At 43.0% G+C, this 25,740-nt stretch overlaps 1 protein-coding gene across 3 annotated transcripts in view; it reads right to left on the minus strand.

The window, feature by feature from the left end:
* nedd4l (NEDD4 like E3 ubiquitin protein ligase) overlaps nucleotides 1-25,740 on the minus strand; it is a 427,841-nt gene that overhangs the window by 222,501 nt on the left and 179,600 nt on the right. For all 3 annotated transcript variants that reach the window (XM_080181786.1, XM_080181803.1, XM_080181795.1), the window contains 3 exons: nucleotides 12,659-12,740; nucleotides 8,925-8,963; nucleotides 4,913-4,966 (listed from right to left, as the gene is read on the minus strand). In XM_080181786.1, the coding sequence (XP_080037912.1) occupies nucleotides 4,913-4,966; nucleotides 8,925-8,963; nucleotides 12,659-12,740 (175 nt within the window). The remainder of the gene's footprint in view (nucleotides 1-4,912; nucleotides 4,967-8,924; nucleotides 8,964-12,658; nucleotides 12,741-25,740) is intronic.

The following is a 25,740-nucleotide window of genomic DNA, read 5'->3' on the forward strand; positions in this document are numbered from 1 at the left end:
GGTGTCCAGAAAAGTACTTGGAGCAACACTGCAGATGACGAGTATGGTGATAGGAAATGATCAGCTAAAATACAAAACCCATTTTATATCTGTCCCTCATTAAAAAGAAACAAAAGTTGATTGTTCCATTTCAAGTAAAGGGTTTCAGCCAATTCTATTTTCACTCAGCACTGGGGCAGGATGCAGTTAAGTAATACTCAAAAAAAATCTTGGCGAAACGCTCTCATCTATTGCACAGCTTTCAAATTTAAGGGAAATGGAAGGTTTACTTATCTTGAATGTTAAAGAAATTGCAATCAGCAGGAAGAATAGTACTGAGAACATCATTAGAATTAAAAGCTGACAAGTCCCCAGTTCCTGATTGATTTCATCCGAGGGTAGCTGCTAAGACAGTAGATTTTCATTTACCACAATTCGTTAGATTCTAGATAAGGCTCCATCAGATTGGTAAACAGCAAAAGTAAAACAAAGGAGAGACAGAGAGAGAAGGCAAAAAAAACCAAAGGCCAGTTAACTTGGCATCTGTCATCATGGAAATGCCAGAATTTTTTGAAGCGGTTACAACAAGATACTTAGAAAATCCACACAAAATAAGGGATCATTGTGTAGGGCAGCCTCATCTTGCAGTCCATACTGCGGTCTCTGAAATCCTCATTACATACACAAAAGCATACATATAAGATTGGCCATTTGGCCCTTTGAGCCTCTTCCACCATTCATTACGATTATGACTGATCGTCCAACTCAATAGCCTAATCCTGCTTTCTCCCCATAACCATTGACCCCATTCGCTCCAAGTGCTATATCCAGCCACCTCTTGAATACATTTAATGTTTTAGCAACTACTTCCTGTGATAATGAACTCCACAGGCTCACCAGTTTTTGAGTGAAGAAATGTCTCCTGATCTCCATCCTAAATAGTCTACCCTCAATCCGTACGCTGTGACCCTTGGTTCTGGACTCTCCAACATCATGTAGGGAACATCCTCCCTACATCTACCATGTCTAGTCTGGTTAGAATTTTGAGATTCTCCCTCATTCATCTCACTCCAGCAAAAACAATCGTAACCTAGTCAATCTCTCCTCATACATCACTCATGCCATCCCCAGAATCAGCCTGGTGAACCTTCACTGCATTCCCTCAAGAGCAAGAACATCCTTCCTCAGAAAAGGAGACCAAAACTGTACACAATATGCAAAGTGTGGTCTCACCAAGGCCCTGTATAATTGCAACAACACATCCCTGCTTCTAGACTAAAAACTTCTTGCAATGAAGGCCAACATGCCACTTCCCTTCTTTACCGCCTGCTGCACCTGCATGCTTACCTTCAGCAACTGGTGCACAAGAACACCCAGGCCCTGCAACACACTCTCCTCTCCCAATTTACAGTCATTCAGGTAGTCTGCTGCCTTTTTGATTTTGCTCCCAAAGTGAATAACCTCACATTTATCCATATTATACTGCATCTGTCACTCATTTGCCCACTCACCCCAACCTGTCCAGATCATTCTGAAGGATTTCTGCATCCTCGTCACAGTTCATACTCCCACCCAACACCTACAAATTTTCAGGTGTTACATTTTGTTCCCTCATCTAAATCATTAATATATTGGGAATAGTGGAGTCCCAGCACCAATCCCTGTGGCACCCCACTAGTTACTGCCTGCCACTTTGAAAAGGACCCACTAATTCCTACTCTTTTTTTCCTCTCTGCCAACCAGTTTTCTATTCATCTCAGTACACTTCCCCCAACCCCACGCACTTTAACCTTGCACAGTAATGTCTTACACGGGACTTTGTCAAACGCTTTCTGAAAGTCCAAATATACTACATTGACATCAGAGTTGTCAAGCATGATTTTCCTTTCATAAATCCATGCTGACTCTGTCTGATCCTGCCACTGCTTTCTAAATGCACTGTATAAAGTCTTGGATAACGGATTCAAGAATTTTCTCCGCTACCAATGTTAAACTTACTGGTCTATAATTCCCTGTTTTATCTCCACCTCCCTTTTTGAATATTGGGGTGACATTAGCTACCCTCCACTGCGCAGGGACTACAGAATTCTGGAAGATGACCACCAATGCACCCACTATTTCTAGAGCCGCTTCTTTAAGTATTCTGGGATGTACATTATCAGGCCCTAAGGATTTATTCACATTCAATCCCACCAATTTTCCCAGCTCCATTTCTCTATGAATATTGATCTCTGTTAGTTCTTCCTTCTCAATAAATCTTGCATTCTCCAACTTCCTGGCATCTGATTTGTGTCCTCTTTTGTGAAGGCAGAACCAAAGTATGTATACAATTGTTCAGCCATTTCTTGGCCTCCTATTAAGAACATAAGAACATAAGAAATAGGAGCAGGAGTAGGCCATCTGACCCTTCGAGCCTGCCCCGCCATTCAATAAGATCATGTCTGATCTGTCGTGGCTCAGTTCCACATTCCTGCCCTCTCCCCATAACCCTTAATCCCCTCGCCTATCAAAAACCCATCAACCCGCGTCTTAAAAATATTTAGCGAGGTAGCCTCCACCACTTCAACGGGCAGAGAATTCCAGAGATTCACCACCCTTTGAGTGAAGAAGTTCTTCCTCAACTCCGTTCTAAACCACGCCCCCTTTATCTTGAGGCTGTGCCCCCTAGTCCTACTGTCCTTTCTGAGCGGGAAGAGTCTCTCCACCTCTATCCTATCCATCCCATTCATCATCTTATATGTCTCAATGAGATCTCCCCTCATTCTTCTAAACTCTAATGAGTACAAGCCTAGTTTATTCAGCCTCTCCTCATAGTTCAACCCCCTCAACTCCGGCATCAGCCTAGTAAACCTCCTCTGCACTGCCTCCAAGGCCAAAATATCCTTGCGCAAGTGCGGCGCCCAAAACTGCACACAGTACTCCAGCTGCGGCCTCACCAATGCCCTATACAGCCGCAGCAAGACATCCCTACTTTTATATTCAATCCCCCTCGCTATGAAGGCCAGCATCCCATTCGCCTTCCTGACCACCTGCTGCACCTGCAAGCTGGGTTTTTGCGACTCATTCACAAGGACCCCGAGGTCCCTCTGCACCGTCGCCTGCTGCAGTTTTTCGCCCCGTAAGTAATAGTCCTTCCTACCGTTATTCCTACCAAAGTGGACCACCTCGCACTTGCCAACATTGAATTCCATTTGCCATTTCCTGGCCCATTCGCCCAGCCTATCTAGATCCTTCTGTAGACTCTCCACATCCTCCGCACAATTTGCCTTCCCATCAATCTTGGTGTCATCAGCAAATTTAGACACCCTACACTCGGTTCCCTCCTCCAGATCATCTATATAAATGATAAATAGCTGAGGCCCCAGCACCGACTCCTGAGGCACTTCACTAGTCACCATTCGCCAATCCGAATAGCACCCATTGACACCCACTCTCTGCCTCCTATTTGACAACCAATCCTCTATCCACGCTAACACCCTACCCCCAACTCCATGTCCCCTGACCTTCTGCAATAACCTCCTGTGAGGTACCTTGTCAAACGCCTTCTGAAAATCCAGAAAGGCAACATCCACCGGCTCTCCTCTATCCACCGCCCTAGACACATCCTCATAGAACTCCAGTATTCCCTCTTTGGTTCTTGGTTACCCTTGGAGATACCAATAAAAGCACCGGTAGGACCAGGCAATGAAAATTGAACCTATTAAAGTGAAATTCAGCAGCAAACGTGGGAGGGGTGAGTGTGCATGCATGAGGGATGAGGGCACGTGCATGTATGCATGCATCCATGTGGTGTAAGTGTGCACGCACGCCTGAAAGTGAGCGAGAGAGAGAGAGAGAGAGAGAAGAGCGGGTTGGAGTCTATGTGCCTGTATGGGATAGCATACGTTGGGGGGGCGGGGGGGGGGGGGGGGTTTGGAGCATGGTAGAGTTGGTTGTGTGGGGGGGGGGGGGGTGAGGCTTAAGGCAGACAGTGTGGCCGAGAGCAGGTGTGTGCGTGCGCGTGTGCACGTGGGTCAGAGGGCTGAATGCATGTGTATGGGAGGTTGAGAGCAAGTGTGTGACAGCATGTATGAGACAGAAGTGTGTGTGCACGCACATTAGGGTGCATGCTACAAAGCTGCAATGAAGCTCGCAAATAATGCTGTGATCCACATTTTTGGCAAAGCTCAGCTCAGAAGACTCGGCAAAATACGTGAAGCAGTGTCAGCGTGTGAAAAAGTTTGAACAGAATGGCAGTCTAGCCATCCACACAACTGATTCAGTATTTATGCACAAGTCAATCCCCAACCATAACACTTGTATCAGGATCAAAAGCAAAACTAAAGATGTGACATTAAAAATCATTCTAGAGATTCATTCCAAATAATCCAGCAAGTTACTCTTGGGTAAAATAACTAATGATTCAGCCTTTTTTTTAATGCCATCTGTCTTTACATAATCATTGTTTCTAAACTTGCAAATGGCTTAACAATTGTAAATGTACTAACTATACAGAACTTTTATGACACTTTCATATTTCCAAAGTAGCACACAGAACTCCAATTAACAAAGTTTTCTAGCACACTCGTAGACTCAGATATTGGATTCTATTACAAATAAATAAAATTAGAAAACAGTGTTTCTTTAAAATCATGAGGAATCACTCTTTGGCCCAGCTATGAACAACGAAGTTGAAGTTCCTTCTCTAATCGCTTTATTTTCCACTGAAGGAAGATAGATGCTTGGACAACATAAAAACATAGCAATTTGTCAATGCATGTGATTGTGAAATAGACAATACATTATTTAATGAGTAAATGAAGAACAGAATAAAGCACAATCCTGTGTGGTAATTGCGGTGAAAACAAATGAAAAGGTGCCTGCAGATTAGTTGATTGGTCCTCTTCAAATCAAAATACAACATAAGGAACACATTTATTCCCTTCATACTCACCAATCGGTTTTCATCGAAGACTTCAAACAGCAACCTATGATTCTGGGGATTGACCTGCAATTTAAGCAATTACTTTTATAAGCCAGGCCCATATTAAATAGTTATCAACTATTTGAACCTGCTGTTCTCAGATCAACATGAACTCAAACTTTCAGACAAGTAGGTTTGCATTAATCAGGTGTAGTGAACGGTACTTGTTAAAAATATAGAATGAGAATATTAAGCATATTTTTCTCCTTAGAAAACATTCAAGTGTCTGAAATAGAAGCCAAACAGCAATAAATCCAGTGAAAAGTTAGCTATTACACCTTCCCACACATATACTTACCACCACCAGTCCGAGCCACAATGGCCTGGATTTTGAGGTCAGTGGCAAACTGACAGTGTTTGCTACTGACTTCAAAAAAATTGTCACCGAGATATCCCAAACTGCTGCATGAATTTTATTTTTTCCTTCCTAGTTTTGTTCTAGTGCCAATAGGGGACCTCTGGTATCAGCAACAGTGCAGACCTCAAGGGGACTAAGTAGCCAATCACATCAAAGAACTCACCAAAGCAGGGGAAGCAATAAGCAGATGTATGGTTCATCTTTTAAAGTTTTACAGAAGACAAAATTGAGATTGGGACATACATATGGGATGAAGATACAAAAATATTCATTTGACTCTATTTTAAAAAATGACAGCATTTTTAAATCGTAAAACGCAGAAATTTGACTTACCACGATTATAATATTAGATTTTCAGAATCAAGAAAGTTGTTCAGCAATAATTGTGGCCTCCAATGTCATTAGAAACCCAACTGCATAACACTCAACATGGAAAAATCTTTTCAAGAGATTTTGCAGCATGATTGGCAAAGTGGTTAGTACTGCTGCCTCATATGGGCAGCGATCAGGTCCGATTCTGACCCTAGGTGACTGCGTGGAGTTTGCAAGTTCTACCCATATCTGTGTGGGTTTCCTCTGAGTGCTCCTGTTTCCTCCCACAGTCCAAAGATGGGCCGTATATGGCGAGAGTAAAATTGCCCTTTAGTGTCCCAAGACGTGTATGTTCGGGGTATTAGCAGGGTAAATATGCGGGGTCACAGGGTTAGGGCAGTGGGGTGGGTAGGCCTGGTGAGATGCTCTGTCAGAGAGTCAGTGCACATCTGATAGTGCAGAAGGAAGCCATTTGGCCTGTCAGGATTCTATGACTACCACTGTAAAAATTGGAGGAGCTTGTCAAATCACTTACTTTGAAGTTATTTTCAGCTGTGAGGACTTCTGCAACATATCTTGTTGAGGAGCAGGGAATCACTGACAGCAACCTCTGGATTTCAACATTTAACTGCACATATTCTGAATCGAGAAAATGCTGTCAGTTTGAGAGAGTACTGACAGCAAATGTTGACACTCTAGCCATTATTACGCAGTTGCAAAATCTGGGTCAATATTTTAACTCAGCAGTTAACCAGATAACGATGCCAAGCTTTTTGACTTTTGGAGTCCACCCAAAATATTTTCATATTTCTTCTCATTATTCAGCTGTTAATGGACCCAAGGAAGAAAGGATAAAATAAGGAAATTGAGGGGAAGTCCAGAAACCCTGCCAATGCAAGTCCTGAAATCCCTTTGGGAAGTGGAGAGCAGCAGACCTTTGAGGGACACTCTTCTGGGAGTAGAGGATAAAGGGAGCACAAGACTCAGGGCCTTCAGTTACCTAGGGGCTCAGGGAAATGCTTGTGGATGGGGTGTCAAGTAGGCTACTTTGTCCTGGATAGTAAGAAGATTCTTGAGTGTTGCTGGAGCTGCACTCATCCAAGCAAGTAGGGCATATTCCATCAAACTCCTGACTTGCCCACGTAAATGATGGACAAGCATTTGGGAGTCAAGAGGTGAGTTACTCGCTGTAGGATTCCTATCCTCTGACCTGTTCTTCTAGCCAGTGTTTATATGGCTAGTCCTGTTCAGTTTCTGGCCAGTGGTAACCCCAAGATGTTGACAGCGGGGGATTCAGTATTGGTACTGCCACTGAACATCAAGGGGTGAAGGTTACATCCTTTTTGTCAGAGATGGTCATTGCCAGGAACTTAGGTGGCATGAATGTTACTTACCACTTGTCAGCCCAAGCCTGGATTTTTTTTCCAGGTCTTGCTGAATTTGGGCATGGACTGCTTCAGTATTTGAAGAGTTGAGAGTGGTGCAAACAGCAGCAAACATCTCCATTTCTGACTTTTTAAGATGGAAGGAAGGTCAATGACAAAGCAGTTGAAGATGGTTGGGTCTCGGACACTACCCTGAGGGAATCCTGCAGTGATGTCAAGACACCAAAATTAAAGCAGTACAGATATCTTGGAGAGCTATGGGACTGGTGGTGCTTACAGAACTGGGAAGAGGCAAGGCTATAGAGGGATTGGAAAACAAGTATGAGAATTTTAAAATCAAAACACTGCTTGACTAAGTCAGGTAGTACAAGAGCTGACCTTGGATGATATTGGAATAGTGTATGTTCAATGGGCTTTAGATTGTTGCACTGACTGTGAAACCATCAAGGGCCAAAGAGCCTGTACGGTGCTATAAAGTTCTATGTTCTGTGATTGTTCAATCAAGTTCGGTGCACATTCAGACACAGGCAGCACTGATTCAGATGGCCTCAAGTTTAGAGAGAGCAGAATATGAAATACCAGCCAGAAATGCTTCAGAATAGCCAAGTCTTGAGCTAATACATATACGTATTCACAATTCAGCAGGGGCATAGTCAGGCTATGATTAAAGATGGAAATTGACAGTCTTTGTGATGGAGCAGTTAAGTAGTGAGAAGCTCATCTTGGGGTCAAGTATGACAACAAGGTGGTCAACAGTTTAATTCCTCTTCAGTTACCAGTGAGAGGGATGGAATTCGTGGCTGCAAACTGAATTAGGTCCAAAATTGATGGACTGACAAGAAATAAAGAGTGATGGAAGCTTTTCAAACAGAAAACAGTTTTCAGCCATGTTCCACAGGGCTCAATGCTTGGGGTCCTTGCTGTTTATTATATATTATTGATTTAGATTTAACCTTGGGTGGTATGATTGGGAAAATATGCAGGTGATACAAAGATTGGCCATGTAGTTGACAGTAAAAAGGATAGCTGTCAACTGCAGAATGATATCAATGGTAGCTGAATGGGCAGAGAAATGGGAAGGGCAAGAAAAGTGAACGAAAACTCAATAGATATTGTGAGGGTATGAGGAAGTGAGAGACCTTAGACTGCATGTCCACAGGTCCTTGTAGGTGGCAGGACAGATAGACAAGGTGGCCCTGAAAGCATTCTAAATGCTTTCCTTTATTGATTGAGGTATTGAATACAGTAGCAGGGATGCAATGATCGAGCTGTAGTAAAATGCTGCAACGGTCACTGCTGGAATTTTGTATAGAGTTCTGGTCACCATAATACAGGATATAAATTTTCCGGAACGAGCACAGAATTCCCAAGAATACTGCCACTGTTTGAAAATTGCAGTTATAAAGAGAGGCTGGATAGACTTGGGTTGTTTTCCTCAGAACAGAGGAGGCCAAGGGGTGACGTAATATTTGTGTATAATATCATGAGGGTTTTGAACAGGCTGGGTAGCTAGTTACACTGAGAGAACTGATTAGATAGTCTTCATGTTCATTGCAAAGATGGCCCCGAGCCTCTTGTGCATTAAAACAAGTGCAAAGAACTCATGGACATCTCTGCAATGAAGAAGGATCAGAGGGCACAAAAGGAAAAGTCTTTTCACCCACAGGATCTGGAATTTACTCCGAACTTGGTAGTTGAGGCTGAATCACTCAACTCATTTAAAAAGATACTTGGATCTGCATTTGAAGTGCTGTAACCAGCAAGATTATGGACCAGTGGCTGTAAAATGGGACTAAAGTAAGTGGCTAGTTCTTTTTTTGGCTGATGCAAACACTAAAGGCTGAATGGCCTCTTTCTACACTGCAATCTCTCTATAATTAGAGTGAAAGAAAATTTAGTGACGTTTAAAAATGTTGTCAGTACTTACTCTGAAAAGAAATTCTTCATTCCATTTTGGATTTAATGTCTGCAAAAAATAATTGTATCCATCAGTTTTACTTCTGAACTTGTATAATGAACACAACTAACCTTAAAACTTTGGATAGTTCTGTAAAAAAACAACACGATAGTACAAGTATATGTACGATAAAACTTGTTTCAGATAGTGCTTTCCTTGCTTCAATTATTTCATAAAATGAAGTCATCTTCACTTAATTTAAAACTGCAATCGTGCTCAAAATTAATGGGCCAGTATCAATATTTTTAGTTCAACAGGTCAATGTTTGCAAATTACATAACAGCAGAAAAACAAGCACGAGGTGGATCTCTGTGCTACTATATGTACAAAGTGTTGAGTGGAAATACAATTTAAACAGAGAATTCGATAAAACACAGCACCACTGGGCTAAATACGTCTTTAGAAAAACAAAAATGAAATGAAGAGAAGCAGCACAAAAGGTCAAGAAGCAATGTCTTTGTGCCTCCCTTGGCACTGAAAGGGTTCATCAAGACACTCAGCGCTGGACCATTATAAGCAGTGACTCCAATTGTCCCAGCTTATTGCTCACCTTCTAGCCCAACTTAACCTAGCCCCATTTTCCTTCCCTTCCAACTAATCCCTCCAATACCTGTGGACTCTGCTACTGGAACAATTTCAGCTTCCTTTTCATTCACAATCATTCACTGCGAACAAAGTCCTTGCCATCCATGAACATCATGGCCCCAACAGAAATTTGGCTGAGGGGTCAGCGTGACTTTTAGCATGAAATTACATCTGGCAACTCCTACTCCTTTGCTCCTCCATTGACTTGTTTTGTTCAATCCAGGACAAAGTTATTCTCTGAGATTTAAGAGCCTGTGGGCAAGTGGAAATGCAGAGTTAAGGACACAATAAGATCAGCCTAGATCTTATTGAATGGTGAAACAGGCTCAACGGACCAAATGGTCCACTCCTGCTCCTAATTCCTACGTTCATGTGTTTGAATATAACTGCGAGGTGGTCCACTTTGGTAGGAATAATGGTAGGAAGGATTATTACTTACGTGGAGAAAAACTGCAGCAGGCGACGGTGCAGAGGGACCTCGGGGTCCTTGTGCATGAGTCGCAAAAACCCAGCTTGCAGGTGCAGCAGGTGGTCAGGAAGGCGAACGGGATGCTGACCTTCATCGCAAGGGGGATTGAATATAAAAGTAGGGAGGTCTTGCTGCGGCTGTATAGGGCATTGGTGAGGCCGCAGCTGGAGTACTGTGTGCAGTTTTGGGCGCCGTACTTGCGCAAGGATATTTTGGCCTTGGAGGGAGTGCAGAGGAGGTTTACTAGGCTGATGCCGGAGTTGAGGGGGTTGAGCTATGAGGAGAGGCTGAATAAATTAGGCTTGTACTCATTAGAGTTTAGAAGAATGAGGGGAGATCTCATTGAGACGTATAAGATGATGAATGGGATGGATAGGATAGAAGTGGAGAGACTCTTCCCGCTCAGAAAGGATAGTAGGACTAGGGGGCACAGCCTCAAGATAAAGGGGGGGCAGTTTAGAACAGAGTTGAGGAAGAACTTCTTCACTCAAAGGGTGGTGAATCTCTGGAATTCTCTGCCCGTTGAAGTGGTGGAGGCTACCTCGCTAAATATTTTTAAGAAGCGGGTTGATGGGTTTTTGATAAGAGAGGGGATTAAGGGTTATGGGGAGAGGGCGGGAATGTGGAACTGAGCCACGACAGATCAGCCATGATCTTATTGAATGGCGGGACAGGCTCGAAGGGCTAGTTGGCCTACTCCTGCTCCTATTTCTTATGTAACATGGTTACACTTCTCTCTATCACCAACTACAATAAAGATTTTTTCATGAAGGTATCTTCACTACTTTTCTCCCTTAGCCTCTGCACTGAATGACTTCTAATTTCTGGTAATTTATCCCCGCTGAAACTCTTTTGCCACATGAATTCCCCCAACTCTATTCAGAGCCACACCCTTGTTAATGCAAACTCCCATGGCCTATCTGTATGTGATGTGGAGATGCCGGCGTTAGACTGCGGTAAACACAGTAAGAAGTCTCACAACACCAGGTTAAAGTCCAACAGGTTTATTTGGTAGCACTAGCTTTCGGAGTGCTGCTCCTTCATCAGCTAAGTGGGAGTTCTCTTCCAAACAGGGCATATAAGGACACACACACAATTTACAAAATAATGGTTGGAATGCGAGTCTTTACAGGTAATCAAGTCTTAAAGGTACAGACAACGCGAGTGGAGAAAGGGTTAAGCACAGGTTAAAGAGACGCGTGTTGTCTCCAGCCAGGACAGTTAGAGAGATTTTGCAAGCCCAGGCAAGAGTGTTCTCTTCCTGTAGGGCAACACTTCAGCGGTCACAGACATTCGACCTCTGATCTTCGGGTAAGCATTCTCCAAGGCTGCCTTCATGACACACGACAACGCAGAGTCGCTGAGCAGAGACTGATAGCTCCGCACACGAGGACGGCCTCAATCGAGACCTTGGGTTCATGTCACATTATCTGTAACCCTCACGACTTGCCTGGGCTTGCAAAATCTCACTCCAGATTCTGGGATTCACGTCCCCAGATCCAGCACCCGCAACTTTTGCTGGTGCAAATAAAGAGTCCACACCTTGTTCTCCTGATCTAACTGACTCTCTTAGTCACCGGCAATGTTTGTGGAGTCGAGCCAGCTGCTCCATGACACATGGGATCTCAGGGCACTCATCAACCATAGACGTAATTCAGCAATCTTTTGAAAGGTATATCTGACAAGTCTTAACTATGCCATCCACCACAGCAACCCCTCATGCACAATCCATGCCAACTCATCACACCCACCCACTTTCCTTATAGCCCTCAGCCACTTGATGCCAACTCATGTTCTCACTCATCCCCAAACGCTCCTCATACCCTCCACATCCATTCACTGAGTATACCCACTATACACCCTATTATCAAAAGTGAGTGAATTTGATTATATAAGTGCAGCCAAGTGTTGACTCTGCCTGATTGACATTGCTGTCAAATTACAGTAAGCTGCTTCTTTCTCTGATCTCTCATGTCAATGTCACAATGTTTTACCACACAAGGGGGGAGGAACAGACGTCGAGGGATGCAGAGGCAACAAGTCCTGCAACCTGAGTCAAGAAAATACTGGTCCTGCCAGCCACCAAGCTGGGTGGGAGCTCATGCTCAAAATGAAGAGACAAAATTTGTGAGGATTGAAATGAAATGGGAGATTCAGCTAGCTTAGTGAGAGGAAAGATTCTCCACTTCTTCCCTTACCATGAAAAGCAGTTCTGGTATGTGACACTGTGGAGCGGAGGAAGGAAAAGGAAGGAAGGAAGAAAGCTCTCGGGAGCCAAGAATCAATTAGAACCGATCCCTCCAGAATGAAGTGTCCACTTAAGAGTGTGTGGTTATGTTGGATTGCTGCTAATGTGTTCAGTTAAATGGGGGAAGTTCTTTTCTATAGTTTAAAATATAAGTTGTTTATGTTGCTTCTAATTAGTTTGTTACAGCAAATGTCTGAAATCTTGAGATCTTATTATGAGTTTAATTAGACACTGGGGTGTTTGGGACGGGGGGGACCAATAAAAGATCCACTGACCTTGGGTTGAGTGTAGCCAAAAAATCCTGCCTCAGACATACAAACTGCTTTTGAAAAGTTATAGGTCTCCACAAGGAACTTAACAGTCAATTTGTTACCCTCCTGACACATAAATCTGAAAACTTACCTTTTTGATTGTTTTTGTCTGAATCAAAGCAAGTTCTCGGTTCTCGTCAGCCACGTACAAGGACAATTTCACGTAAGGATCGCTGAAAAAGTAAAAACAAACCAAGTTAAAACTAATGCATTATTTTCAACTTGACTTCTACCCTTCTATACTCCATGCCACAAATCAATACTTGACTATAACAAAGAAGGCAGGCTATCTACTTACTGGCTCGTCTGTGAATTCTATTCACAACTGCAAAGGATCGTTTGACCAGCCTTCCTCAATGTCTATTTAATGGCATGGCAAGTCATAGGAAGCAGGGGGGGGGGGACCACCCTCACTCCCATCCCACCTCCTAATCATTTGCTGTCATACAGAATCAAGAGGGGAAAGAGCCAATAATGGTATTTGCTGAACAGAGCCATTTATCAGTATGTTAGATATAAAATTACTTCTGCGTGGTTGGGAACATATCCAGCTAGCTGCTCACATGCAATAAAATATGGAATAATTGATAATGCACACCGAAGTGAAGATTATTTTGCGAATGAATTTACATTTGTTGGAATTTAATTAGTTTCCAACAAATATTAAACACATATTTAAAAAATTAAGCGTTCTAAACATACCTCACCAGCTTTATAGCGATCAAACTGGTTCTCTGGTTTACGAATAGGTAAAAGCATCCCATGGAGAAACATGCAATTTGGGCATGACCCATTTTGTACTAGTCATCGATACAAATTAGCTGCCCTCAACCAGGGTGGCAGTAGACACAATAAATTGATGTCAGGAAGCCTGGGCTTTAAAGGCAAGGAATTTTTAAAAAATTAACTCCAGCTTATCATTTTCTACTGGCCACTGCAGTAACTCAAACTCCTTTTCCCCAATGCATGTGCCTATCATAAAGTTTTAACTGACCTATCAATATCCTACAATGCACTTGAAAATCTTTTGTCATCAGCTTTAATTATCTCCTTGCCTACCATACACCCAACACCCATAACAAGGCCTATTCATTGGAACTCCCTCCAGAAACCTCTCCAAGCTTGAAAATTTTCTCAAAATCTCCCTCCTCAAATGTAACTTCAAATAACCCTGCAAATTTCTTCCTCCCTGGTTCATCTTAAGCTTTGAGAATGTTGTTGAGGTACCCGCTATTTGCTGTTAAAACGATTCTAGAAAAGGTTGGCCTTTGATGCCACTGAAAGAAAAATTGACTTTTGCCATTGCGCAAGTTTAAATGAAATGATACGAGTGCCAGTCAATGCCCTCAGGAAGAAAAGAGAAAACTGAATGGGGGAAGTGAGGGTGAAGTGAAAGAGGGAGAGAGGAAGAGAAGAAAAGGAACAGAGAGACAAAAGCAAGTCAAGTCAGGCAAGACACTACTCCAATTATAGGCTTCCTTCAACAGTGTCTCCTGACTTTTGTTGCTTGTATTTTGTATTGATATGGAAAATTTATTTCAGCAAGCACCTCATTTGGAAGAAACAAACAATCACGCAAGAGGCTGACATATGCAAAGAGAATAAAAGGGATCTCAGCAAAGGATGGAATGTTATTAGAAAGTTGAAACAGTGCAAAATTACAATCAAATTTCCGCAGTGCAGAAGATGCCATTTGGCCCATTGATTCTGTACTGAATCTCTGACAGAGTATCTTACACAGGCCCACTCTCCTGGCCTATCCCTGTAATCCCACACATTTGCCACCTAATCGGCACATATTTGGACTTTAAACTTTCAGCAGAAACATCAGAAACTCTCATACCTGAGTGCAAATTGATCTTGTTCAGAAGACGAAATATACACCACCACAAAATAGCCTTGAGATGAAACACCCCGAAGCCTTGTTTATTGTGACCAGGGACTTCAATCAAACCAAGCTCAAGAGCGTTCTACCAAGATAGTACCAACACATCTCGTGTTCCACCAGAGGCCCAAACATTCTGGACCACTGCTACACAAATATCAAACATGCCTACTGCTCGATTGCCCGCCCATACTCTGGCAAATCAGACCACAAGGCTGTACTCCTGTTCCCAGCTTACAAACAAAAACTGAAACGAGGATCCATTAAAGAAAGGCATGCAATGTTGGTCTGAGCAATTGGATGATCTCCTACAGGGCTGCTTCGAGTCAGTAGATTGGTCAGTATTTAAAAGCTCTGCGACCAACCTGAATGAGTACGCCACTACAGTAACTGACTTAATTAGTAAATGTGCGGAAGATTGTGTGTCAAAGAAGCAAATCTGTGTGTTTCCCAACTGAAAACCATGGATAAATAGGGATATCCACTGCTTGCTGAAGTCCAGGTCCGATGTGTTCAAGTCAGGTGCCCCTGACCTATACTAGAAAGCCAGATATGATCCACAAAGATCCATCAAAGATGCCAAAAGACAGTACTGGAAGAAGCTAGAGGGCCATGTTAACCACACAGTCTCGCACTGACTATGGTAAAGTCTGCAAAACACAACAAGCTACAAGATGAATGCAGAAAAAATTGCCAGCATCTATGCACCCCACCCCCTTGAGCTCAATTCATTCCATGCCCATTTGAGCAAGAGTTCAGCGAGCATATGCACCCCCACCAGCCTGGAAGCCTCAGACGATCCTGTAACCGAGATCACCATCGCAGATGTCAAAGAAGCTTTCTCAAAAGTCAACCTACGATAAGCAACTGGCCTGGGTGGGGTACCTGGATGAGCACTCAAATCCTGCACAGCCCAGCTGGTGGGGGGTATTCACAGACATGTTCAACCTCTTTTTACACCAATCTGAGATCCCTATCTGCTTCAAGAAGAAGGCCATCATCCCAGTACCAAAGAAAAGTCATGCAGTGTGCCTTAATGACTAATATCTGGCGGTAGAGAGATTCTTCCCACTTAGAAAGGATAGCAGAACTTCTGCCCATTGAAGTGGTGGAGGCTACCTCACTAAATATATTTAAGTCACGGGTAGATAGATTTCTGATGGACAAGGGAATTAAGGGTTATGGGGAGAAAGCGGGAAAGTGGGACTGATCCACTTCAGATCAGCCATAATCTTACTGAATGGCAGGGCAGGCTCGAAGGGCTAGATGGCCTACTCCTGCTCCTATTTCTTATGTTCTTAAGACTCTGACATCTATCATTATGATATGCTTTGGAAGGTTAGTCATGGCACAAATCAATTCCAACCTCCCAGACTGCTTGGGTCCACCATAATTTGCCTATTGTCGCAACAAGTCCATATCAGACACCATCTCCCTGCACTCAATTCTGGAACATCTAGATAACAAACACACCTTTGTCTGACTCCTATTTGTTGACTACAGCTCAGCTTTCAACACCATTATTACTACAAAACTCATCTCCAAACTCCGTTGCCTAGGACTTTGCTCCTCCCTCTGTGACTGGATTCTAGACTTCCTAAACCACAAACCTCAATCAGTAAGGTCAGTCAACAACATCTCTTCCATGATCTTCCTCAAAACAGGTGCCCCACAAGGCTGCATTCTCAGCTATACTCTTTCTACACCTATAACAATGTGGCTAAATTCCCCTCCTACTTGATTTTCAAGTTCGCTGGTGACACCACCATAATGAGCCGGATCTCAAACAATGGCAGGAAAGACATAAATAATCTGGTGAACTGGCACAATGACAATAATCTCTGCCTCAGTGTCAACAAAATGAAGGATAAAGTCATCAACTTCAGGAAGCGTAGTGGAGGACATGCCCTTGTCTACATCAATGGGGAAGAAATGGAAATGGTCGAGTGTTTCAAGTTTCTAGGTGTCCAGATCATCATCAACTCTCCTGGACCCTCCACACTAATGCTATGGTTAAGAAAGCCCACCAACGCCTCTAATTCCTCAGAAGGCTAAGGAAATTTGGCATATCCACTACAACTCTCACCAACTTTTATAGATGCACCACAAAAAGCATTCTTGCTGGTTGTATTATAGCTTGGTACGGCTCCTGCTCTGTCCAAGACAGTAAAGAACTACAAGGGATCGTGAACGAAGTCCAGCCCATCATGCAAACTAGTCTTGCATCCACTGGCACCATCTATACTTCCTACTGCCTTGGAAAAGCAACTAGCATGATCATGCACACCAGACATACTCTCTTCCACCTTCTTCTGTTGGGAAAAAGGTACAAAAGTCTGAGGACACAGACCACCGACTCAAGAACAGCTTCTTCCGTGTTGCCACCAGACTTTTGGATGGATCTATCTCATATTAAGTCGATCTTTCCTAGCAATGATTGTAACTCTACATTCTGCACCCTCTCCTTTCCTTCTCTAAGTATGGTATGCTTTGTCTGTTTAGCATGCGAGAAACAATACTTTCACCGTATCCTAATGCACGTGATAATAATAAATCAAAAAGATTTGTCTCCTGATGTCTCAACTTTTTTCTCACAAAACTGCTGTCCACATATCTTTCCTTCTTGACCACCCTCACCACGACCACCACCCGCCCCCCCGCCCCACTCCCATGAGTGTATACTAACTGGCTTCCTCATCCCTCGATCCTTACTTTTAAATCTGTTGTGATTACCCTTCCACTCAATGTCCACCCTTTGCCATTTCTCCTTGAAAACTACTTCCTCGTCCTCAACCTCCCTTTCTTTGCCGAAGTTTTCTTACATGTTGCTTCCTCCCAGATCCTTGACCATGAGTCCCACAATTCAAAGCCTAAGCCTCTCTCTGATCAGGTTTCCACCCTGCCAGAGCACCAATATAGCATTCGTCGGTCACAAATGACATACTGCTCTTAATTCTTCTCTATCTGTCTGCAGCAATTTGTACTTGGCCAGATCTCATTCTCCAATGTCTCTCCTACATATTCCAATTGAACACGACTGCCCTCTCCTGGTTTCATATTCATTTATCCAGTTGTAATCAGTGAAATATCTGCAGTGGCTTCTCTTTCCATTCTTGCACCACTAACTCTGGAAACTCTAAAGGATCTATCTTTTTCATTCACATGCTGCTTTTTAGCAGATATTATTGGAAAATTTGCCATATTCCATGTGAGTACTTACTGACAGCACTCAACTCAAAGTCACAACCACCTCCAGCCTGCACCCCATCATTCAGTATTTTCAACATCCACAACTGGCCGAACAGAAATGTACTCCAGTATTGGTAAAGTGAAACCATTACATTTTTTACTCGACCCACAAATTACATTTCATCCCCAACAATTCCATCCCTCTCCGCCAGGCCACTTATGAGGATGGATCAGAATATTCACAACTTCTGTCTTCTAAACGAACGTGATTTGCATTTCAGACCTGATATTCTTCCCTTAACCAAGACAGCCAGCTCCCTCCTCTATAATATCACCCACCTCATTCCTGGTTTCAGTCCATTTCAGCCGAAATCCTTATCCATGCTTCTTCTGTCCAACATCTCATCTTCGAACCTTCTTAAATCTGAGCTCATCCAAAACTCTGTTGTTCATGTCCTAAACTGCACAACTCACTGTACAAGGGGAGGCGATGGCCTAGTGGTATTATAGCTAGACAATTAATTCAGAAACTCGGCTAATGTTCTGGGGACCTGGATTCAAATCCCACCGCAGCAGATGGTTCAATTAAAAAAATTCAATAAAAATAAAAAAATCTGGAATTAAGAATCTACTGATGGCCATGAAATAAATTGTTGATTGTCAGAAAAACCTATCTGGTTCACTAACGTCCTTAAGGGGAGGAAATCTGCCGTCCTTACCTGATCTGGCCTGCATGTGACTCCAAAGCCAGAGCAACGGGGTTGACTCTCAACTGCCCTGAGATAAGTATGGATGGGCAATAAATGCTGGCCCAGCCAGCGATGCCCATGTCCCACAAATGAATAAAACACAATAATCATCTCTTATCTCACTGACCTACACTTAACTCGCAGTTCAATAACACCTCAAATTTAAAAGTCTTCCTTGCTTTCAAATATCAACAACCATGCTTCCCCACTGCCAACGCCTCCAACCCAACAATACTTTGAGAACTCTGCCTTCAACCATCCTGCATTTTGTTTCTCCCCACTACTGGAGGCCGTGACCACTTGAATTTCTTCCCTCAGCCTCTGTGACTTCCTATCAGTCTCTCGCTCTCTCCTTTTAAGACACCTGCGAAAACGTAGTTTGTTGACTAAGCATTTTATCACAAAGATCCTTACGTGGCTGTTGCAAAATTCTGTCCAATAATGCTGCTGTTGAGATGACTAGAGTCTGACACAGAACGATGCCAATGGTGCATATTTAATCTCTGTACAGACTCTGGTACTTTACAGCTGCCTGCCTCCTCTCCTTGCCCAAAGTTTGTGCAGTTGTACCCCTCAATCTACATTTAACAAGTTGTTTCTCTCCAACGAAGAGAGGTGCCAATGATTCTTTGTGCATTATGACAATGCACTGCTACAAGTGTGACACTTCACTACATTAAAGGCATTAAACAAACTCAGTTTGTCATTGTATTCTAGATTGATTGCTGTCAGAAATTCCACAGGTTAGTCCGCGACATTTTAGCCAGGTGACCAAAAAGTTTTAATTTTCAAAACATCATTAAAATAGACCATTTAAATGTGTTTATCAGAATCCATTACATTTTACAGCCTTGACAGAAATGATCACTTATTCATCCACAATGTTATCGATGGTGTTAGCGATGGAAAGATGGTAGGAGTGGAGGGCCTGAATGACATTATTGTTACTAGAGAGGCGGTGCTCGACAGACTGGAGGGATTGATTGTGGACAAGTCCCCAGGAACCGGATGGAATGCAGCCAAGGGTTCTGAAGGAAATGGCGAAGGTGATAGTGGATGCCTTGGTGATTATTTTCCAAGCGTCGCTGGATTCTGGGGAAGTGCCGGAAGATTGGAAAACGGCTAACGTTACGCCGTTGTTTAAGAAGGGTGCCAGGCAAAAGGCAGGGAATTATAAGCCGGTTAGTTTAACGTCTGTTGTAGGAAAAACGTTAGAATCCGTGATCAAGGAGAAAATAGCGAGGCATCTTGAGGAGAATTGTTTGGTAGAGCAGACGCAGCATGGTTTCATTAAGGGGAAGTCGTGTCTGACGAACTTATTGGAGTTCTATGAGGACGTGTCTAGGGCGGTGGATAGGGGAGAGCCGGTGGATGTGGTCTTTCTTGATTTTCAGAAGGCGTTTGACAAGGTGCCTCACAAGAGGTTATTGCAGAAGGTCAGGGGGCATGGAGTTGGGGGTAGGGTGTTAGCGTGGATAGAGAATTGGCTGTCAAATAGGAGGCAGAGAGTGGGGGTCAATGGGTGCTATTCGGATTGGCAGTTGGTGACTAGTGGAGTGCCCCGGGGTCGGTGCTGGGGCCTCAGCTATTTACCATTTATATAGATGATCTGGAGGAGGGAACCGAGTATATGGTGTCGAAATTTGCTGACGACACCAAGATTGGTGGAACGGCAAATTGTGCAGAGGGTGTGGAGAGTCTACAGAAGGATCTAGATAGGCTGGGCGAATGGGCCAGGAAATGGCAAATGGAATTTAATGTTGGCAAATGTGAGGTTGTCCACTTTGGTAGGAAGAATGGTAGGAAGGATTATTACTTACGTGGCGAAAAACTGCAGCAGGCGACGGTGCAGAGGGACCTCGGGGTCCTTGTGCATGAGTCGCAAAAACCCAGCCTGCAGGTGCAGCAGGTGGTCAGGAAGGCGAATGGGATGCTGGCCTTCATAGCGAGGGGGATTGAATATAAAAGTAGGGTGGTCTTGCTGCAGCTGTATAGGGCGCTGGTGAGGCCGCAGCTGGAGTACTGTGTGCAGTTTTGGTCACCGCACTTACGCAAGGATATTTTGGCCTTGGAGGGAGTGCAGAGGAGGTTTACTAGGCTGATTCCGGAGTACAGGGGGTTGAACTATGGGGAGAGGCTGAATAAACTAGGCTTGTACACGTTAGAGTTTAGAAGAATGAGGGGAGATCTTATTGAGAGATGTTGAATGGGATGGATAGGATAGAGGTGGAGAGGCTCTTCCCGCTCAGAAAGGACAGTAGGACTAGAGGGCACAGCCTCAGGATAAAGGGGGGACGGTTTAGAACGGAGTTGAGGAGGAACTTCTTCACTCAAAGGGTGGTGAATCTCTGGAATTCTCTGCCCGTTGAAGTGGTGGAGGCTGCCGCGCTCAATATTTTTAAGACGCGGGTTGACAGGTTTTTGATAGGCAAGGAGATTAAGGGTTATGGGGAGAGGGCAGGAATGTGGAACTGAGCCACGACTGATCAGCCAGGATCTTATTGAATGGCAGGGCAGGCTCGAGGGGCTACTCCTGGCCTACTCCTGCTCCTATTTCTTATGTTCTTACGTTCTTATCATTGTGCCCATGCAGTTTTAATAACTATTGCTATAAAAATTGGTGGGATGCAACAAGACTCTGATGCAGCACTTGAACAAAAAAAACACATGTGGTGCAAATAAATATAAAAGGCCCAAATACCATAAATCCCATTCCTTAAAATATTGAGCATCAAAATCTGAATGACTATGGCAAGGAACAAAATCTTTATTAAATAACCCTATAAGAAAAATACACCCACGGCAGTCTCAGAAGTGATTAAGAATAGCTGAGTTATATGAGAGAATAGGTTAATAAAATTATTCTCAACTTTGAATTTCAAAAAATTCATAAGCTGCAATTCAAACAGCCAAAGGGATGACAGGATACCCTCACATGCAACCATTGTTCACTTGTGTTTTTTAAAAAAACATATCCTGTAACTTTCATTCACATGATCTCATTGTAATGTTTCTTGGCTTTCATGCATGCTTTTCAAGACAAGTTACATATGTAAAGATTAATGTTTTTAAAGGGTGCAGGTCCGATCTTAAAATTCAAGTTTATTTAAAATGGGAGAATGAAAAAGGTTGCAGACACATTCTCATTACTTAAATGGGTCACTCTGTAATTTCCTGCTGCACTTTAGTACAATACTTCTTATTTTTAGTCATCTGGTGTGGAGTGGGAGGCATGCAAGTCAGAGGAATTCCTTGCGTCTGTTTCTGGGACCAGCAAAGATAGCCTTCTCTTTGCCTGGTTAACTCCATATCTGAGTCATTAACACTGATAAGAATACATAGAAATTCAAGATTCCTACAAACCAGAATTTCTGACAAATAAATACTGTATTATAATCAACAGCAGGGGGAGCATTAGATACAGCAATCAGCCGAGTCTGCCTTTGCACTTGTTGCAGATTCAGAGGAAACGCCGATAACGAGTCTCATAAGAAAGCATAGCACACACAACCAATACAGTTCACAAAGGATAGCCCCATCTTTGCCAATCCTCACAAAACAAGTTTTTGTCCACTGTTATAAAGAAAATTTGTCAAGAAATGAATCAGTAGCAATGAAGAGGGGATAAGGCAAGGCCACCAAAGCTTTCATATCGCTTTCTGCACCTTGGTCGACATAAGCTCTGGTATTTGTAAATCCAAATGTTAGGCAACACTGACAATCCTTTGACAATCATCCAATAACGTTTTGAATGTAATTGGTTTCTTCAGATAGAGGATCATTGCAAGCCCAGACATTCCCAGTCAACGTTCCCAGTCACCAGTCCCTGAAGATCATAAATTCCTACAGTGCAATGCCGTACAATGCAGATTTGGCCCATCGAGTCTGCACCAACCACAGTTCCACTCAAGCCCTATTCCCATAACCTCATGCATTTATCTAGCTAATCCCCCTGACACTAATGGGCAATTTAGCACGGCCAACCCACCTAACCTGCACGCCTTTGGACTTTGGAAGGAAACCAGAGCACGTGGAGGAAACCCATGCAGAAAAGGAGAAAATATGCAAAGTCCTCACTGACAGTGACCCAAGTCAGGAATCGAACCCCAGTCTCTGGTGCTGTGAGACAACAGTGATCACACTGTGCCATCATACTGCCCTCTAATTGGTCTATTAAGAAGTCTCACAACACCAGGTTAAAGTCCAACAGTTTAATTTGGAATCACAAGCTTTTAGAGCGTTGCTCCTTCATCAGTCAAGTCCACTGATCATAGTGTTGTGCAATCTGTTGTGAGACTTCTTACTGTACCCACCCCAGTCCAACGCCGGTATGTCCACATCATGGTTACAGAGTATAGTTAGAATGTAATAACCACATGTGCTTTGCTGTGGCAATCTCCCTTCTATACAAAATGCTTACATGCATTGGTTAATAACACAAGGCAAAATCTTCTGCACATGTAAAACTTGCTCACTATTTGTAAAACTATGTATATTGTTATGATCAAGTCTACAGGGGTGTGAGAATGGATGTCCTTTTTTTAAAAAAATATTTTTTGGAGAATATGGTGAAAGGCAGAGATAGATGGCCAGCAAGAGAATGAAAGAATATCAGGGGTAGAAACACAAACAGATCAGCCATGATCTTAGTGAAAGGCAGAGTGGACTTGAGAGGCCAAATGGCCTACTTCTGAAGGCAAAATACTGCAGATGCTGTAATCTGAAACAAAAACAGAAAATGCCGAAGAATCTCAGCAGGTCTGACAGCATCTGTGGAGACAGAATACAGCCAACGTTTTTGAGTCTGCCATGTTGGCTCTATTCTCTCTCCACAGATATTTTCAGGCCTGCTGAGTTTCTCCAACATTTTCTGTTTTTCTTGTGGCCTACTTCTACTTTATATGATCAGTGTGTGTGTAAATTATTTAATTAAGCTGCCGCAAGTTTAATAGAGACAGATTGCAAAAGAGTAATGGTCTTGGATGCACGCATTTGTAATGAGACATTCCTGGTGGACTGATTTGTAAATAAAGCTTGCAAAGGTTTCATAAACAAGGAAAGGTTTGTAAATTTTACTTGATCCCAAAGTTGGAGCAATAGAAAAGATATGAGTGAATTTTATATTTTAGAAAATTAGAGTTTAAAAAGAGTAAAGGAATCGAAGGTGAAAGGGGAAAAAAAAGGAGATGCAGCAGGAAGGCAGTAGCTTAGGTGGTGGTGTCACTGCACGAGTAATGCAGAGCCCCACAGTAATGCTCTAAGGAAGTGCAAATCCTACAATGGCAAAAGATGAATTCAATAAAAAGTCTAATGATGACCATTTATGACAGACTAGGTAAGGATGGCAGATTTCCTTCCTCAAAAGGTGTTTATACATACACATTATGACATGTATGATCACAAAGACGCCCATGTATCTTGCTGAAAAATTAACAGAAATAGGCATTCCAATCATACTATTTGAAACAAAATGTAAATTGACATGTTGCCTCTATAAAAAAATGACATGTTATGAAATGTACAAAATACTTACAGTAGATGGAGGTATATAGGATGCTTTTTGCCAAGCTAGTAAAGCTAGAACTAGGAAACAATCTCAGAATAAGGGCAGGCCTTTTAAGGCTGAGATGAGGAAAATTTCTTCACTTAGAGGGCTGTGATCATTGATGGGAGAGGCGCTTGGTGAAGACTGCAGCATGATGGCACTGTGGTTAGCAGTGCTGCCTCACACAGCCACGGGCCCAGGTTCAATTCTGACCTTGGATGACCATCTGTGGGGAATTTGCACATTGTCCCCGTCTGCTCGAGTTTCCTCCAGGTGCTCCAGTTTCCTGCCACGGTCCAAAGATGTGCAGGTTTGGTGGATTAGCCACAATAAACGCATGAGATTACTGGAATAGGGTGGAGGGAAGAGCCCAAGTGGGGTGCTCTTTTGAAGACTGGTGCAGACTTAATGGGCCGAATTGCCTCTTTCTGCACTGTGGAGATGCTATGACACTATCCTCTGGAACTCTCGTAGCGATACTCTGGGTCTGAGATAATTGGATTCTCAAATACAATCATCTTGCTTCGTATGTATCCAGCCACTAGTGAGCACTTTCCCCTTGATTCTCATTGGCTGGACAGCTGCTGCATTAAGGAGCTGTAAGTGAAATTGAAATGTTGCAATCACCACCAATAAGCACACATTCCTGTCTTATGACACAGGCATGGTTGCTGATGAATAGTCTCTGAGGAATGTTGCAGTGATGTCCTGCAGCTGAGATGACTGGACTCTAGGAACGTCAAACATCTTCTTGCACGGCTCCAACAACCAGACAGCTTTCCCTGATCCTTTTTTGACTTCAGTAATACTTGGGTTCCTTTAAGTGTTACCTTAATGTTGTCATTCTCACTAAGTTCAAATTCAGTTTGAATCTGTTTTCTGCACCAAAACAATGAGGTCATAATCCAATTTAACTTTAAGTTCATTTATTAGTGTTTCAAGTAGTTTTACATTAATGCTGCAACTGTGAATATCCCCTAGTCGCCACACTCTGCCACCTGTTCGGGTACACTGAGGGAGAATTTAGTATTTGGACTGTGGGAGGAAACCGAAGCACCTGGAGGAAACCCATGCAGACACGGGGAGAATGTGCAAACCCCACATAGGCAGTCACCCAAGCTGGGTATCACAGCCAGGTCCCTAGTGCTGTGAGGCAGCAGTGCTAACCAATGTGCCGTCCATAGAAGACCAAGCAAGCATTGCAGTTCATTCCAAATTGTTCTCTGCAAACTGGTTGCTGTCTCTTACAGCAGCAGCTGCAGTTAAAAATCCTTCAGTCTCTGAAGTGCTTTGTGACATCCTGAGATTGTTAAAGTCAGTATAAAAATCTAATAGCTTTTTTAAAACTCTGCCACAACACAATCTTCCAGCAATTTGACAACAGTAATCCTTAGCTTCCACTTTCTCACTCTTAAACAGCCAATATTGAATTTATGACGCAGTTCTTTGATGAGGATGGCAAAAGTCAGAAGAAAATTAGGCACACAAAACAAAGCTCCAAATATTCAAGATCAGAAAACCAGCAAATAAGGAATTTTGGATCTGAATACAATTTATTCTACAAAAAAAAAAGACAAGTTAGATCCAGTCACATGAAAATAACATTTATTTGTTCAGTCTGCGGCTATAAGTCAATGATAGCATCATAGCAAAATAATCTTACAATCAAATTCTACAGTGCAGTAGGGGGCCATACAGCCTGTCGAGTCTGCACTGACTACATTCCCACCCAGACCCTATCCACACAACCCCATGCATTTACCTTAGCTAGTTCCCCTGACACTAAGGGGCAATTTAGCATGGCC

The sequence above is a fragment of the Carcharhinus amblyrhynchos genome, chromosome 1 (genome assembly GCF_965287045.1).
Source record: "Carcharhinus amblyrhynchos chromosome 1, sCarAmb.v2.hapA, whole genome shotgun sequence".
Taxonomy (NCBI): domain Eukaryota; kingdom Metazoa; phylum Chordata; class Chondrichthyes; order Carcharhiniformes; family Carcharhinidae; genus Carcharhinus; species Carcharhinus amblyrhynchos.